Source organism: Haplochromis burtoni, unplaced genomic scaffold (assembly GCF_018398535.1).
Source record: "Haplochromis burtoni strain Fernald_Lab_line unplaced genomic scaffold, NCSU_Asbu1 Contig_2, whole genome shotgun sequence".
In the NCBI taxonomy this organism is placed as follows: domain Eukaryota; kingdom Metazoa; phylum Chordata; class Actinopteri; order Cichliformes; family Cichlidae; genus Haplochromis; species Haplochromis burtoni.
Genome location: NW_024582363.1, coordinates 3,074,400 through 3,090,553, shown reverse-complemented (window position 1 = coordinate 3,090,553; position 16,154 = coordinate 3,074,400). Strand labels below are relative to the sequence as shown.

The following is a 16,154-nucleotide window of genomic DNA, read 5'->3' as shown; positions in this document are numbered from 1 at the left end:
ATTTACTGTTTTTTTTACTTCCATCAACAATGGTCACTGATATTGGCAATCATTTTTGGAATTAATATTCTTTGGATTAACTTATGGTAAATGGCCTGTATTTGTATAGCGCTTTACTAGTCCCTGAGGACCCCAAAGCGCTTTACACATTCAGTCATCCACCCATTCACACACACTGGTGATGGCAAGCTACATTGTAGCCACAGCCACCCTGGGGCGCACTGACAGAGGCTTATTTCAAATAAAATTTAACAAAAAGTAAAAATCCTGACATGGCTTCGAAACAGTATATTGCAATAACTTAGCAGGAAAAAAATTCTATAACAAGAACATAAAACTGTTTTTTAGACCTTAAACTGCCAGTTCAGGGTGGGTTTCAGTGGGTCGTACATTTAGCCAGTTGCATACAAATCTTGAATACATCGTTTTTGAATAAAGTATAACAGAATAAAACAAATATAACGTTTAGTTATCTGTACTTCTAACCCCTTGCCGCCTCTACCGTTCCCGAGCGGCTACTGTTGTTCAACTTTCCTGCTTGCTTTGGGGACATGTACCTGTAAAACTTGCCTCCTGCTTGCCACTACACGCTAAAACCCTATTATCCAATTAGCAGCGTTAGCGGAGGGGTTCGTCCTTGGCACGGCAATTTTCCAATTAGAAACACGTGAATTTGCTCCCCTACTTAGAGACATGTGGCCGGGACGTTCGCGTTTTCGCAGACTTAGGCAACACTCTGGGGGGAAAACTAAAAATCAAAACATGTACGCTTTGGTGAACGCCTTCATGCGTTGCCTCTCCTTTCTCTTGCCTCCTTCTTGGCTTTGTGTCAGCTTTTGCTTGTGGGTTGGGAATGAGTGCGAAGAGACGCTACAGCGGCCCAATCCCAGAGCTCGTTTCAAAAGCAGAGAGCCTCTTACATATGAGGAAGTAAAAGCAGCAGCAGAAGCAGAAGCACAAGGAGGCTCCAGACCGTCGGTCTCACCAGGTCCAGACTGCGTCTCGCTGGCTGCTACAAGCCCCGCTGCTCCTAAGGGCCCTTCGTCGGGTCTGATTTGGATCGGGGGTCTCTGGCGAGCCGTGGAGCGCGTCTTCGGAGCCCCCTGGGTCCTTCTCCGCCATCACCTGTGCCCGAAAAGGCGACGTGCAGCTTTGGGCGCCCAGTATCCTGTCTGTGCCTTCGAGTCGGGTAAGATTAAAAGCTTCCAGAGAGGCGCTGCTGCTGCTGCTAAAATCGTGGACGTGAAGGGACCGGGTGAAACCACCTTTACTTATTCGAAGAATATGAGCGGGTCCGTGGGGGTACCCAGTGTGAACTCAACGGAATGCGCCTCGGATGCGTCGGCGGAGCAGGGCATCGATGAGGTAATTACCGTGGACCAGCTCTCACAGGAGATGGGGACGGTGACGATAACAGTGGCCATTCAAGCGGCTGAGGACGAGGAACCCGAGGAAGTGACATCCAATAATGCTGACTTTCTCGGAGGTAGCTGTAGCGAGGACGAAATCGGAAGACATGACAAATCGAGGTTTGTGTTATTTGCTACTTTAAGTTAATTACCGTAATGCCTAGTGCTGTGAAAACTCAAACTAACTAAATCCTATCCTACACGTTAATGTGAAACCTGTTAGTTTAGTTGTTCAATTCCCTCCAAGGAAGTTCAGCAAGGTTGGAAGTAAAACAAGTGACTGTGTTAGTTCTTACTGGAACCCCACGAGTGTCTTTGTGCTCAGAATTTTATTCTTAAGCTGATGATGACAGCACGGGAGCAGCTTTGGCACAGTTGGACTGTTTTGTTTCAGTATAAGAATGCCACTCACATGAAAGGCTATTGTAGAAATGTCACAAATTCCAACAGGTGCATCACAGGCACAACAAAACCCGGCAACGAGTGCAGTAGATGAAAATAGATGCTTACAATTGGGAGTGTAAATCCTCACAGACACGGGTGAGGGATATTATTATTTATTATTATTGTCTTTTGGGTTGGAAGTGTTTAACCACCAGTAGGCAGCATCATAGCTATAAAGCTAGACACCTGAGACGGAGAGATAAAGGATGGCACCTTCACTTTAATCTAATTCCCCTGCGTCATGGCCTGCTATTTTTATCCTCTGGTCTATAAGGTCCCTACTTGAACTACATGCACAAAGAGTGAGTCAGTGGTAGAAAGGCCAAAGGGGAAAATAAATCTCTTTCTTCATACCAAGCATTTGTTTACTTGGAGCTACTGAGGTGTGACCTGTGTGACAAAGGGCTCGGTAACGCCTGCAAGCTATTGCTTTACAGCACGTTTTTCACACAGCTGGTATTTTAAGTGGTTAAGGTCTAGGAATCGTTTTTAGGACATGTTAAATGTAAGCTGTTGGTTTGTTAGTCTAATATTCCTCCTGCATTCCTCCAGAGAACTTGTGTAGAGTGACTTGAAAATAAATGTATAACTATCGAATAATCTCTTGCGTTGTCTTTGCTCGTGCCTCTCGTCCTATTATTTGAGGAATGCAGGAAGGTATTCTCTTCTAAATTCTTGTCGTGCTTTATCTGACATCCTGGGGAAGATGTGGGCTCGTGCCAGCTGTATGGTCAGTGGGCTGGAAAGCTGCTGAGCGAGGGTGTGTGAGGGAGGAGGCTGGAGGAGGTGATGAGTCATCCACAAAATTTCATTCAGACCCTCACTCTAATCTGTAAGACTACCTGACTGTGCAGCTTTACGGCAGCTGTCAGGCTGCTGTCAAATTATGCCTCAAAGCTTCAGTTATGCACTGTTGATACCAGTTTTTGTAAACTGTGTGAAGTTGATGTGGTGAACCACCATATTCTATGTGGGAGGGAGAGCCTGTGTCTCTGGCCTTCAGATGGAGAGGTCTTGGCAGTTTCAGGACTGGCGGGACACTGGTGTAAAGGTCTGGCACTGAGGCATGGTGACTGTGGCTAGAGACGCAGCTTGTCAACTGCTGAAAGAAAAATCAGGAAGGAGGGAAGCAAACGGTCAAACGCTTCTCATGCCAGCATGTTGTTTGGAGAAATGACAGGATAAGATTGTATTACTGCCAAAAACTTGTAAGCCTCTGGCTTATTGTATTAATGAAAGTAAAATGTGTAACAGTTGTAATGTTGGTGGTTGAGGATATGAAACATTCTGCTATTTCGGTAACGCACTAAAAAAGGTTCTCTGGCCATGATGCACGTTATCTTCCCACACACAGTGGTGCCGGGACCAGCGGAGGAGAACTGGAGGAGGAGAGCTGGCAGCCCCCGGATCCAGAGCTTATCCAGAAGTTGGTTACTCAGATTGAGTACTACCTGTCTGATGAAAACTTGGAGCATGATGCCTTCCTGCTTAAACATGTCAGACGTAACAAACTCGGGTTTGTTAGCGTCAAGTTGCTCACCTCCTTCAAAAAGGTAATGGTGGCAAAATTTTGAGGTAGTCTAGAAACACGGCAATGTCTCATTTCAGTACACATCAAACTAAGGTGGGAAAGTACACACGCTCTTCTGCTGCTGGCTAAAACATACACATCACATACTAAATTTTATACTAGAGACTCAGAATTATGTCTTGTATTACTATAGATTAGCCAGTGTGTGTTGCGTTGCACATTGTGATTTATAGTTGACCACAATGAATAAATTAACTTTTAAGTAATGCTGAGAGAAAAGGTAGTCTTAGAATTGAAATATGGCTAAAGATGAAAGTCATTTTTATCTCCTAGTGACAGAAGCTTGTGAGAGCTGAATAACAATGACTGACTGCTTCTAGTGTCAGCATGACTAGCTGTTGCTGTTTGGTGATATTCTCACGTTAATTCACAACAGCTTGTGCTAATTTCAGCTCAATTCAGATGTGTTGGCTTTTTTTTAAGATCCGTTTGCACAGATTAAACCTAGATTGTATTCAAGATCATTCACACATTTATTACCCTCTACTCAATATCTCTGTATAGAATAAACTCTTGACAGATTACATTGGCCAGAAGAAAAATACTGATGTGCATTTTCTAAAAAAATAATAATAATAATTTCTGAATTTGATGAATAAAAATCTTTCCAGGTCAATATTTTTAGACTCAAACAGAATAGTGCTACACTTCAAAATAATTATTTGCCTTGCACTTGGTGCAGGCTCTGTTCTGAAAAAGCAAACTGTCATGACTGGTTGCTTCTTGCAAACAGTTTGAAAAGCAGGTGGGTGGGACTGTCCTGATGACATCCAAAACTTGTACCTGAGAGGATCATATTGACATTGTTTGTTTTTTTGTTTTTTTGTTTTTTTATGTAATAAGTATACACCTGTGCAACAGTACATGTGGTAGACGATAAAGAACATCATACTCTTTACTCTAGTCAGTTTAATTTTTCCTTCGGTGCAGTATCAAGCAATGTACAGTATTTGGGTAGTGACAGCTGTAGACCAGTTTAAGGCATAATGAGATACTTTAACAGAGTACTAGTCACTACACGTTTGGAATGTACTATATGGCAAACTGACTATAGTAAGGGATGAGCACTTGCTGATTTAATCTGATTCAACCATGAGCTCAGAATCACTGAGCTAAAACATAAGTTTGGGCAATATAGTAAAGTCAGAATTTTTGGCTTAAATTAACGGGTATAATTAGAGATTTAGGAAGTATGATTAACAAGAAGCTGTGAAACATTCTTAGTCTATCTTGGTGACAGACTGAAGTTAGCGTGGCCATTTTTACTGAAGCTTAATAACTCATAATTAAAGGTAGTTTCACTGAAATTGTGACCCGATGGTCACTGGGTATATGACTGTAACAAAGATGTTGTTTTTTGTTTTTTTTTCCCCCAGGTGAAACACTTAACTCGTGACTGGAGAACCACTGCTTATGCTCTGAGACACTCAAAGATCCTTGAGCTGAATGATGAGGGGCGTAAGGTGCGACGTAAATCCGCAGTACCAGTCTTTGCCAGCGAGTCACTGCCCAGCCGCATGCTACTATTAAGTGATTTGCAGAGGTGGCCAGAGCTGGCTGCTCTCACTAAGGATAATGGAAGTGCTGAAGGAGGAGCCACTCAACAGGAGCAGCTGATGAAGCTGTTACTGAAAGCATTTGGAACATACGGTGCCATTGCCTCTGTTAGAGTCTTGAAACCTGGAAAGGACCTGCCGGCTGACCTGAAGAGGCTGAGTGGTCGCTACGCTCAGCTGGGCACTGAAGAATGTGCCATTGTGGAGTTTGAGGAGGTGGAGGCTGCTGTTAAAGCCAACGAAGCTGCAGGGAGTGAGAACGGAGGACCCAGTTTACTGGGGTTGAAAGTGGTTCTGATTGGCACCAAGCCGCCTAAAAAGAAGGTACCAAAAGAACGACCTCGTGAGGAAGGAGGGATGCGGAAAAGCCGCTCTCTAAACAGCCGGGTACGAGAGCTTCAGTATCATGGGGACGACTCTGCTTGCAGCTCTTCGGAGACAGAGAGCACCCCTACATCTCCCAGATTGGCTAGAAAATCCCAGTCGTGCAACAAGCTCAGCCCCACCACTGCAGGCATTAGCTTCCAGAATAATCACCTGAGTCCAAGTATGTCCCCACGTAACAGCCCCTGGTCTAGCCCTCGTGCTAGCCCGTGTTCTCAGCGCAAATCTCCTCATTCCCACAAGTCTCCCTTAGCTGTTGAGGGTAGACTGAGCCCTGAGTCTGGACGTCGTTGGGCAGATTACTCCTCAGACAGTAGCCTCACACCTTCAGGGAGCCCGTGGGTTCAGCGGCGGAAGCAGGTGGCATCACAGGAAAGCAGCCCGGTCGGCAGCCCGATGCTGGGTAGAAAGATCCAGAATGCTGATGGCCTGCCGCCAGGAGTAATGAGGCTGCCAAGGGGTCCTGATGGAACTCGTGGCTTTCACTGTGTGGCGATTGAGAGGGGAAAGACTACTGCTACTCAGACTTGATATGTGGAGCCTCATTATGTATTCGCTGACCCCCCAGAAATAAAATGAGATATTGGAAGTTTAAACAGTTCTTGGCCATGTTGCTCAAGCCCCACCCCACATTTCAGACTGTGTAGATATATAATTTTTTTTTTTTTTTTAGTGCATCAGTTTTGAGTCTTTGTTATATTTTTATACAACATTTTGAGTTACCATGGTAACATTAGTGATTTACTAATGGATATTTGAGTGAATGTAAATTAATATTGTTTTGAGAGAGAACTTTGAATACACCACTGACATGAACCATGCCACCTCCATTGTATGAGAGCTTGTTCTACTTGAGGTGACCGGGAGGAAAGGATTCAAAAAAATTTTTTTTTCTTTTACTTTTTTTTTTTTTTAAGTTGGGGGGGGAATTGTCTTGTCCTCTTGTATGTGTTTAAAAAAGGAAAAAAAGATCTTGTTTGTGGATGGCGTATAAATGTGTAAGTCTCACAGGCACATGGACTTGATAGAGATATCGCCATATGCCTTTTCTGTGTCTGTCTAATGTGAGTTCCATTTTTACAAACTACTTAAACTGAGGCCATAATTGCTCCACTGCCACGAAGATTGGAATGTTCAAATTGGACATTATTTTTGTAAATTTGTTTTATTTTTATTTTTGGTACACTTGGTTGGAAAGGTTCTCCTTATCCCTATACATGTTCAGCAGTTAGCTGCTTGATTGTTGATGGTTTTTTTTTTTTTTTTTTTTAAGTTTTACTTCTCCTTGCCATGTTTTCATCAGTCTAAGCCCACAATGAGGTTTGAGGGATTTTCAGGTCGGCCAGAATAGATGCTCTTATGTTCTTGCCTTTACATCTGAGATGGGGTATTTGTACACTGCAATTCCTATTGTACAAATAAATCACTAAATATGCACTCTGCCTGAGTTCTTTTTGTGACATTAGTCGTGTTCATTTGAAATGACCAAAAGTAATCTTATTTTTGACTTCAATATGTGAGCAGGATTAAGTGAGATGTTGTTACTGTGCCCAGACTGTAGAAGCTATTCCAAACTTGGAAAGCAAAATTGGCTCATTCAAGTTGTTGGGTTTTTTGTTTTTTAAATGAATTGCACAGATGGGAGGATGATGACATTTTTTTGGATTATTTGATCCTATGACTTTATCATTGGATGGATATATAACAAACCATCTGAGAAAAGGAAACATGGGGGGGATTATTTTAAAAAAATGCAACATGTACTTACTAGACTACTGATCATTTATTGCATCTTGCTATGGTAATATGCAAACTATCCATTGAATTTAGATTAAGACAACCTTTCATACACATACCATTCATGCACTTAACTCTGTCAGGTCGCACAGCGACTGCAAGTGAACGGCTGTTCTCGAGTCTTGCCACAGCATCTTAATTAGAGGTTTGGATTCTGAAGTGACTATTGGACAGGATCATTGTTTTAGTACATTCCTGTCTAAATTTGGCTCGGTGATTGGTGTTGTCTGCTGGGGAATATCACATCTGTCTTCTTTGTACACTGCAGCATGGTTCCCCCCCCCCGATTTTGTCTGTTTGCTCAGTTTATGTAAACATTCTTTTACAAGCCTTTCAGGGTCTGCTATGGAGAAGCATGTCCATGTTGCTTTCCTTATACATTTACATTTTTCCTGCATTTTACATACAGATTTTATGTATTTGAAAATTGCTAGCCACTCAATGACTACAAAAACAACTTCCTACCACAATAGTGAAATATCAGAACAAAGGAGGCCAAAACCAATTGTTTGTCCTCAATTCAGATATTTCAGAGCTTTGTTTTCCCTTTTGCACAGATAAATCATCTCTGCTCATTTGTATAAAACTAATTACTCCATTGTGATCCCATGTTGTTGCAAAGCCAAATGAAAAGATACAATAGTGGGTATTACTTTTTATGAGCAATGTAATTTGTGCCTTGTCCTCAGGCGGTTTCCAATAGTTCTGAGCAACCATTTAGATATGAAAGAAGGGACCGTGCTGTTGGATGCTCATAGAGCTGTTACGACTTTTAAATTCATGTGGTTGCATCATTCAGTCGATCCACGTTTTTGTTAGAAATCTTATTTCCTGTAGGAGTAAGCACAATGGGAGGACACAAGCTCTTAGGCAGTGTTGGATGCAGAGGTTCAGGGACTATGCTCTAAAATTCAGAGACGCAATGGGACTAAGTGGGGTTGCGTAAGAGAGGGATGAATAAACTTTTGTTCTCTTTGCATGATTAGCAATTCAAAATTAGGAAGTCGTGATACTGTCTGCCTTAAACAGATAATATTTTGGCTCAACTCCATGTAACTGTTAATGTTAGCAGTGAGAATAATGACTGTTTGAGAAAAGTACCACAAGATTAAACTATTATTCTCATATGATGATTCTCTATAATAACCATTAGGGAGAGTTTCAATCTTACACCAAATAGGATAAAGACAGAATAGAAAAACCAACTATCATAGGGGCCATTATTTGTAATTGGGCAGTGTGCAGTTACATATGAATAAAATTATTTAGTAAGGTCATTACGCTATTTATTTAGGACTTGAGAGAATTAGAAGGATGTGGAGAGTACATTTGTTAAAGAATAAAACTTCACAGCTTTTCATATGTATTAAGTATTGTATAACTTTATGTAACACCACTGTGAATTAAGCAGTATACTGCTCAATTACTCCATCATTGCATTGCTAGTTATTTTACATGGTTTTAAAAGCCTATACCATATAGTCATGTAGTCATATTGCACACATTTACACCATTACCTATCTATGCTAAACCCACTGACTAATTGTACCCATCAAGTTCACAGTCCAGATAAATCCATTAATGTGAGTATGTAACAGTACAGCATGATTCAAACTGAGGTAAGGCTGGAGCAGTCAGTAGGAACAAATATTATCAAGAGTATATTATGGATGCAGAGTTGAAAAGCCTCTGGTTGGTGTTTAAATTACAGCTCTCCAAGAAGAAATAATCACTAGACGTCTCCTCCTCAACTCAGAGAAGATGACAAACACTTACATCAGTCTGTGGGAGGGAGCTGTAGTGACTACGAGTGGGTGGAGTAAAAATTGGGGAACTAGAATTAGGGTGGAGTAAATTTACAACGCTCAGCAAAGCAACCAATTGGAAAAGTCGTATCAAAGCCCAAGAACCTGCTAGAAAGGAAATGTTTGGGTTTTTTTTCCCCTTTCTTTCATTTTTTTTTTCAAACCTTGTTATGTAACGTGGTTGCATATATATTTATATCAATTTTAGAATTACAGCCTAATGCATTAACTGAACTAACCATTACCCTCTGGATAAACATTTTAGCTACAGTCCCTTGTTTATGGGCTCTTTAATGATATTTTATTAAAAGGGGAACATTGCCTGGCCACTGCATTACCCTCCTGGTGTCACAAACCTGTGGGTAATGAAGGTTACTGGCACCTTTCACTGTTTAATTATATATATATATATAGATAGATATATAGATATAAAGAAACTGTCCTGTTCAAGTAATTGTAGTTCTGCTGTAATCAACTGAGTATGTCAGTATATTTGTGTGACCCTTCAACTGACAATATTCACCTCTTATTTTTCTTTCAAAATTCTCTGGTGTTACCATACACTATAAATACATTTAAAAAACACACATGCACAGTGAATTGGTTAGCAGTGCTGTGTACATTTGATAAACAAATATTTCACAATTTTATTTTCTTAACTAAAAAACAAAATTGACAGTGCCCTTACAGAGGAAAAAAACCAACTTAAATTGACACATAAAACATATTTACATAATGTGGGTGAATTAAAAGATTTTACAGTGTTAGTACACAGACTTCTGTAAAGGATGATGACGATTTCACAGAAAATTGCCACTTAAATGCAGAGGATATCTCCAACACGGAAATCACAAGGAGCCGAGTTTGCTATTGCAGCACATTTCAAGCGTTTCAATATTTATCACAAACACAATCATACACCGATTGTTATCTGTTCTGCAACTGAAATCCAACTACATGCTGCAGGAAGAGACAGTTAAACTACTTCCTTGTGGTTTACTACCCAATGCTGTTGTGAGACTATAGTAGCTTTCATTTATTAAACATATGAACTTTTATAAAATAAAATGTACCCCTGTTTGGAGAGTGTTCTTACAGTTGTGACCTGCACTGCTGAATGAATGTAGGTGAAGAAATAAAGTACATGCTGAAATAACTGTTCAGGTTGTCCACTGAAATGACAATCAATAAAAAAAACGCCTTAAATCCCTTCTGCACATTCATACTTTCAGGATATAAATATCACCTTTCAATTTGTCCTTTGTGTGGTGACACTATAAAATTCTGCATGGCCATGGTTACCATTTGACCCCTATTGAAGCACTTAACTTGCAACAAGAGAGAAGCAATGCACAAAAGCGTTGCTCCACAGGAAACCACAGGTACCTATCAGCAAGACAGAGCCTAACCACTAGTTAAGTCAAAGAAACTGGACAGAGGTAATTACCGGTTCCTTATACTCCTGCACAGCACCATCTGCGCAATCTCAACAGGACATGGACGCAGAATGATTGGGATCAATCTGATGGTTGTGTGGGTAGAATCATCATTTGTGTGATGAGGAAAACACTTCCTGCTTGTTAGCAGATGGGATGAAGATGTGTTACACAGCGAGCTTAGCCAGCCAAACGTGCTAAGAACACAGCATCTCAGCTCTTCAGTCCTTTGAGAGTGAAGCAGTGTGAAGAGCAAAGCCAGCCATGTCCCCAGGGCTTTGCTTCAGATATAGAGAGAACCATCAACAGGTCCTACATAACCAACCCCTATTAGAAGGACGTCAATCAAAGTCCAAATGCCTAGGCCTCCAAAGCTGAACAGTTTGCCCAGACCCTCTCTCCACTGGCCCAGGTAAAACCGGTCTGCTCCAAAACCACCAAGTGTAATGCTATGGAAGGAACCAGAAAAAAAATAAGTTTCATCACATATCCTAATCAATAACGTGTCTTTACATTTCCATTACTTAAGCTTGTTGTAATGGTTTTAATATTACTGTCAGTTTTACCTGAGTGCTAACGCTGTTGACCATTTGTATCCACCAGTCCAGTTACAAAATAAACGTTTTGGAAAACGTCTTTTACCTAAAAAGAAGTGAAGACATAGTGAATGCTTTCATGCACAAACAAGCAAAATTTAAACAAGCTGACTGAAAATACAACAAACATTACATCAAAAATGTCATGTGGAAATTTAAATAAATCCTCGCCAATCAGCTGATCTTAATGCCAGCTCACATCTGCTGATGAGACCTGAAGTTATTACCCTAAAAGGCAAGTAATGTAGAAAAGAGAAGTGATATGTCAGTGTATGGTTATTAGAAGTGTACGTGATGTACCCTTGTCTGCACGGGTTGAACTGTTGCCCGTCTGTCACCATGTATTTTTGAACTGTATTGACGTAGGTGTGATATTTTATCCTATAAAACCAGAACCCAATGTATTCTTGTCAGAGCAAAACAATCCGTATGCTGACGGTTGGTTGTTCTCCTGTGATAATAAAACTCATCGTTTGATTGCACTTTTCCGGAGCCTCCGTTGTTTGTTGTCTGGTCTAAAGTTGATCGATCTCGCAGCAGTTTCCATCCTGCTGATAATTCGCATATGGGACTATCCTATTTAAGCAGCTTCAGCTTGCATACAAATGCTGCTGTGTCTGCAAGAAGCTTTGCAACCCACCCCAACCCCAGCTTCTTCACTTTATGGTGTTTCTGACTTAAATGTCTGCTGTCACAGATGTTTTATTCTGTGAAGAGGTCCTGCTCTGCTGCTCTACCTGCCTGTGCAGTTTCCACAAATGGCCAAGCAAGCATAAGGGCTCTCTAAACAGAACCCAAACATAGCTCTACTGCAGATGAAATAACAATCATACTTTGACTAACATTGTCCTGACTGAATAGGAGTTTTCCTTTAATAGCAACCATGAATGAAAACCAGTTTAACTTCATGCTGTGGACAAAACAGTTGCTGCTCTAGACTGCATGACTTTAACTGACGACTTTAGAACCTAATTAGGCTTTATAGTGGATCCTTGATCATACATACCTAAGCAATGTACATGATCTAAGACATCACAGGTGGCATTGTAGCGCTTGCGTGGGCAAGAGACTGTCATACAGTTGGTGGAGTTTGTGCAGCGATACTGGGAAGGGTCCAGCTGCCAACAGAACTGACAGGTGATATTGAGAGAAAAATTGGCTTGCTGCTGTCCAGACTCTCCCTGTAAATACAAAGAAGAAAATAAATTTCACTACACAGCAATTCCCAAATTGAAGCCTTACTAACCCTCTTAACAAACAGATAAAGATGGTACAGAATTACTACAGACAAGAATATTTGACAATATTACTCACTATGCAGTGAACGCCTTTTTTGGGTCTACAGGTAAATAAAGTTGGTTTGCCATATGTGCACTTGAGATGGTAATCGCATTGAATGCAATGAGCTGGCAGGCGGTGACACAAACCCCCACTAGGACATTTGGATGTGTCTTCATCTGCAGGAAACACTACAAAAAATCCACCACAAAGTTGCATTATCTATTTTAAGACATTTTCAAGCATGGATAATAAATATTTTGTGCAAAGTAAGCAGGCTTTCATTAAATCTGGCTGCTGGTGGTGGCAACAGGCTGTGACTTGTGATAACAGACTGTGGCGGCAAAATTAAAAATACTCCGCTTTCAAAGAGGGCAGGCCATTAAAGAGTCCTTGAGCAAAGCTATTTAGTCTTGATTGCTACATTATAGCTGCATGCTGGGCAGTAAAGGAAAACTGTTGCTGCTGTTGTTGAAAAGCAATTAACTTAACAAATTCTGGTTGAGATCAAGACTTTACTTAATGATATGCAGGTTAACAAAGAAAAAAAAAACATGCAATACTTAGACAATGGAAATTAATTGTGTCTGAAGTAGGCAGTATTACTCTGATTTTGCACTGTATTTTATTCAGGTTCCCAGATAACATGGACATTCTTAAATATATGTAAAAACCTGCAGTTTACAATCTCATTACATACAGGAAATACAAATTTATAGTGATGCTCAAGCATGGGAAATAACCAACTTCAAATATGTCAAGTCCATCGCAATTGTATTTCTCAAAGCTTGGTTGTTGTTGTTTTTGTTTTTTTTAAATCAGTGCTGCTATGTTACAGCACAACTCAGCACCCCCAAGTCTCGTGCTGTTCCCATCCTGTGTTCAGACTCAGAAATAATAATGTTGTATAGATGCTAAAAAGTGTCTAGGTCTACCCTTTTTTCCCCTTACAAATAAGACTGAATTAGGGAATTGATAAATAATCCTGATGTATGAGCAAAATCAATAGCTGCAGTGCTACAATGAAATCTTACCAATATCTTTAAGAAAATGTTACCTTTAAAATACATTTCAAATAATCCAGCATCAACCTGTGACAGGTGTGCCATGCTTTTTGCCCTAGAACAGCCCTAAGTCTCCAGTTTTTAGCCTTTATCCCTCTAAAGAAAGGGGTTTGAGTTCAATTCATGAGGCATGAACTGAAAGTCCTGGTTAACAGGTTATTAATGGAAAACTGAGCTTGCTTACTGCTTAATAGAGCCGCATTTCTTTGTTGTTAAGTGCTAGAAAAAATATTAAACAGAACGTCCTCTTGATGTACAAGTCACATCTTGTCACATAACTTCTTTATACAAATGAATCCTCAATTTCTATTTGAACCAAGCGAGGACTTGTTTTTCTAGCTTCATTTTGGACTACTATTCAAAAACTCACACTCAAAGATTTAAATTTGGAAACTCTAATATTAACCGTTGTGAATGCGGCCCTTAGTCAATCTGTTTTTTAGTTTACAAACAGTAAACTAAAAACCACACAATATATAAATTCATTATTAATAAAAAAAACCCAGTTAAATAAATAACGTTACAGTCAGTATGTTTAATTTTGATTACTGACTGCAATATTTACCTGAGGCTGCATCGGGGACCACCGGGCTAGTGATGAAAGGTCCATCTCTTGTGTAGTGGGTCTCAACATTAGTTGTGCTCAGGGAACCTGACAACAAAGCGGACAGGTCATATATGGTTGAACAGAAATTAGAAGTCTAAACACGCGTAAGCAGCTAGAGACACTGGTTTTTCTTTTAATAAAACGTGCTAATTATTGCTTTACAATAATTTTAGGAAGCTACTACACAGAAGCTACTCGCTGACATGTTCTGTCATGCTACAAATTAGCATAAACAATGAACTGTTAATTGTCATAGCTTAACTTGCATACGACACAATTAACAAAAGGTGTTTTTGTAAAATCAATTTTGAATCCGTGTTGCTCACTACAGCCAATGTTTTCATTGCTACCTAGCTAAATAAACCAGTGTTATGCTAACTTGCTAGCTAACCACCTCATGCTAATTCAGTTGGGGAAAGGTAACGACCAAAGCGAGATCTATAAGTGTATTATTGTAAGCATACCGTTAACACACTGTAACATAAGGTCCATAAACAATACAGCGATAATTCCGTAGCTTTTAAGGCACCGTCCTCTGTCCGGTCTCCAAATCTGACAGACAGTAGCCATTGTTACCGCAGAGCTAAAGAGAGCTGCATTCACGTCATGTAGGAAACTGGAGTGCTAATAGTCCTCTGATAGTTTCAAGCACGGAGATAGAGCAGTTTTTGTTTTGTTTTCTTTCTTTGTTTTAAATTAACAAAAATCACTAAAATAAAACCCCAAATAAGATCTGAAAATATTTTTCGTTTGAGGTCATTCTAATACAAATTAAAGGTTAGGCAATAGGGAAAAAAAGACTAAGAAGAAGAAGAAGAAGAAGAAGAAGAGCCACTTTAATGTAAAAAAAAAAAAGTAAAAAGCAAAACTATTATCAGGTTCTTTGGTTATTTAGTTAAAGCTGTGAACATGCAATGGAAATCATATTAAATTTCATATATATGGTGTTTGATAGAGGACTGCATTAGTTTAATCCTTTACCCATGACAAAATACATTGTGTATTAATGCCATTCCATAAATGCAGGACATTTTCTGCCAACCCATGAATTTGAAAATCTTGAAAAAGAATTTGAAAAAGGTCAGTCCTCTTTGAACTGTGTCAATGTGTCCAATTAAAGTGACCCTGTTATGTATATTACCAAAAGCAGACAAATTAATTTCAGGGTTTGCTGCCTTTATCTATACATCTACATTTTATTATTCAAAAGTCTCTGGAATTACACTGCTAGCATCCTTTTCTAAGAAAATACAAATACTAGGACCGATTTGCAGTCCTGTTACCAAACGTATAAAACAAACATTAAAAACATAAAATATTATTAAACATCACATTTATATCATAATCTATAAAGAAATCCAGCCATTTTAACTTCAACCTTGTTACTGCATCATACCGATAAAATAAAAATAAGCATTGAAATAGTTACAGTAATCTTCAAAACTAACTGATCTTGTGACCTTAGTGTAAAACTAGAATAAAACTAAAGCTAAACAGAAATGTGCTTTAATAAAAGTTTGAACCTTTCCCATAAAATTGATGCAGCAAAAATCTTTCCCGTCTTCATCTTGCTACCCCTGGTGCATGTTTTAGCAACAACATTTTGGTCCGTTCTGTTTTATAAATTCTTAACGTTTTATGGAAACCACCTTTCTGGCGAGTCTATCACATTGTTCTGCATGCTGTGAGTTGTTAGAAAACAGTGAGGAAAACCATGGGTAAAATAAATTTTACCACCTGACACTGGTATGTTCCTGATTTGTTATTACATGCTGTATGAGGAGCTGGCTCAGTCTTGCTTATTACACAATAACAGCTGGAATTCCCATTATTGCCACCTATTAATCTACAGGCTTCATTCCAAAGCAACAGCATGATCAATAGTTATTACTTTGGAACAAATAAACTGATGAAGCATTAAAAAAGTAAAAGAAAATTAACAAAAATGTGAAGACTGTCTCTACAAAATAAACCTATTGTAGTTTGTCATGATATCAAACTACTTAAAGATTAACATCTTCTGTTGTGAAAATAAAGAAACAAAGCACCCACATTTGGAGAATTTTTTTATTATTATTCCTGAATTTCCAGGCAGATCTTGGTGAAAATAGATTAGTGTAAAATTCACACAACTTTCATGTCTTCACGTCGTTTCCTTAAGTTATTGAGTAACTTTTCTTGAGATAC

At 39.5% G+C, this 16,154-nt stretch overlaps 2 protein-coding genes across 2 annotated transcripts; one reads left to right on the top strand and one right to left on the bottom strand.

The window, feature by feature from the left end:
• The first annotated feature begins 687 nt into the window (after positions 1 to 687).
• On the top strand, positions 688 to 6,821 carry larp6a (La ribonucleoprotein 6, translational regulator a). Its single transcript, XM_005913011.3, has 3 exons — positions 688 to 1,529; positions 3,208 to 3,406; positions 4,821 to 6,821. The coding sequence occupies exons 1-3, from the start codon at positions 694 to 696 to the stop codon at positions 5,913 to 5,915; spliced, it is 2,130 nt and encodes a 709-aa protein (XP_005913073.1). The 5' UTR covers positions 688 to 693; the 3' UTR covers positions 5,916 to 6,821.
• Positions 6,635 to 14,590, bottom strand: tm2d3 (TM2 domain containing 3). The gene is made up of 6 exons (XM_005913012.3): positions 14,432 to 14,590; positions 13,926 to 14,012; positions 12,333 to 12,487; positions 12,025 to 12,199; positions 10,989 to 11,064; positions 6,635 to 10,871 (listed from the first exon to the last, which is right to left on the bottom strand). The coding sequence occupies exons 1-6, from the start codon at positions 14,535 to 14,537 to the stop codon at positions 10,706 to 10,708; spliced, it is 765 nt and encodes a 254-aa protein (XP_005913074.1). The 5' UTR covers positions 14,538 to 14,590; the 3' UTR covers positions 6,635 to 10,705.
• Positions 14,591 to 16,154: the final 1,564 nt, after the last annotated feature.

Excerpts from the sequence above, each read along its gene's own strand:
- larp6a (XM_005913011.3), top strand. The coding sequence starts at position 694 with ATGTGGCCGGGACGTTCGCGTTTTCGCAGACTTAGGCAACACTCTGGG. Across the intron at positions 1,530-3,207 it reads GGAAGACATGACAAATCGAG|TGGTGCCGGGACCAGCGGAG; the intron begins GTTTGTGTTATT and ends TCCCACACACAG. Across the intron at positions 3,407-4,820 it reads TGCTCACCTCCTTCAAAAAG|GTGAAACACTTAACTCGTGA; the intron begins GTAATGGTGGCA and ends TTTTTCCCCCAG.
- tm2d3 (XM_005913012.3), bottom strand. The coding sequence starts at position 14,537 with ATGGCTACTGTCTGTCAGATTTGGAGACCGGACAGAGGACGGTGCCTT. Across the intron at positions 12,488-13,925 it reads GGTCCCCGATGCAGCCTCAG|TGTTTCCTGCAGATGAAGAC; the intron begins GTAAATATTGCA and ends GATTTTTTGTAG. Across the intron at positions 12,200-12,332 it reads AAAAAGGCGTTCACTGCATA|GGAGAGTCTGGACAGCAGCA; the intron begins GTGAGTAATATT and ends TTGTATTTACAG.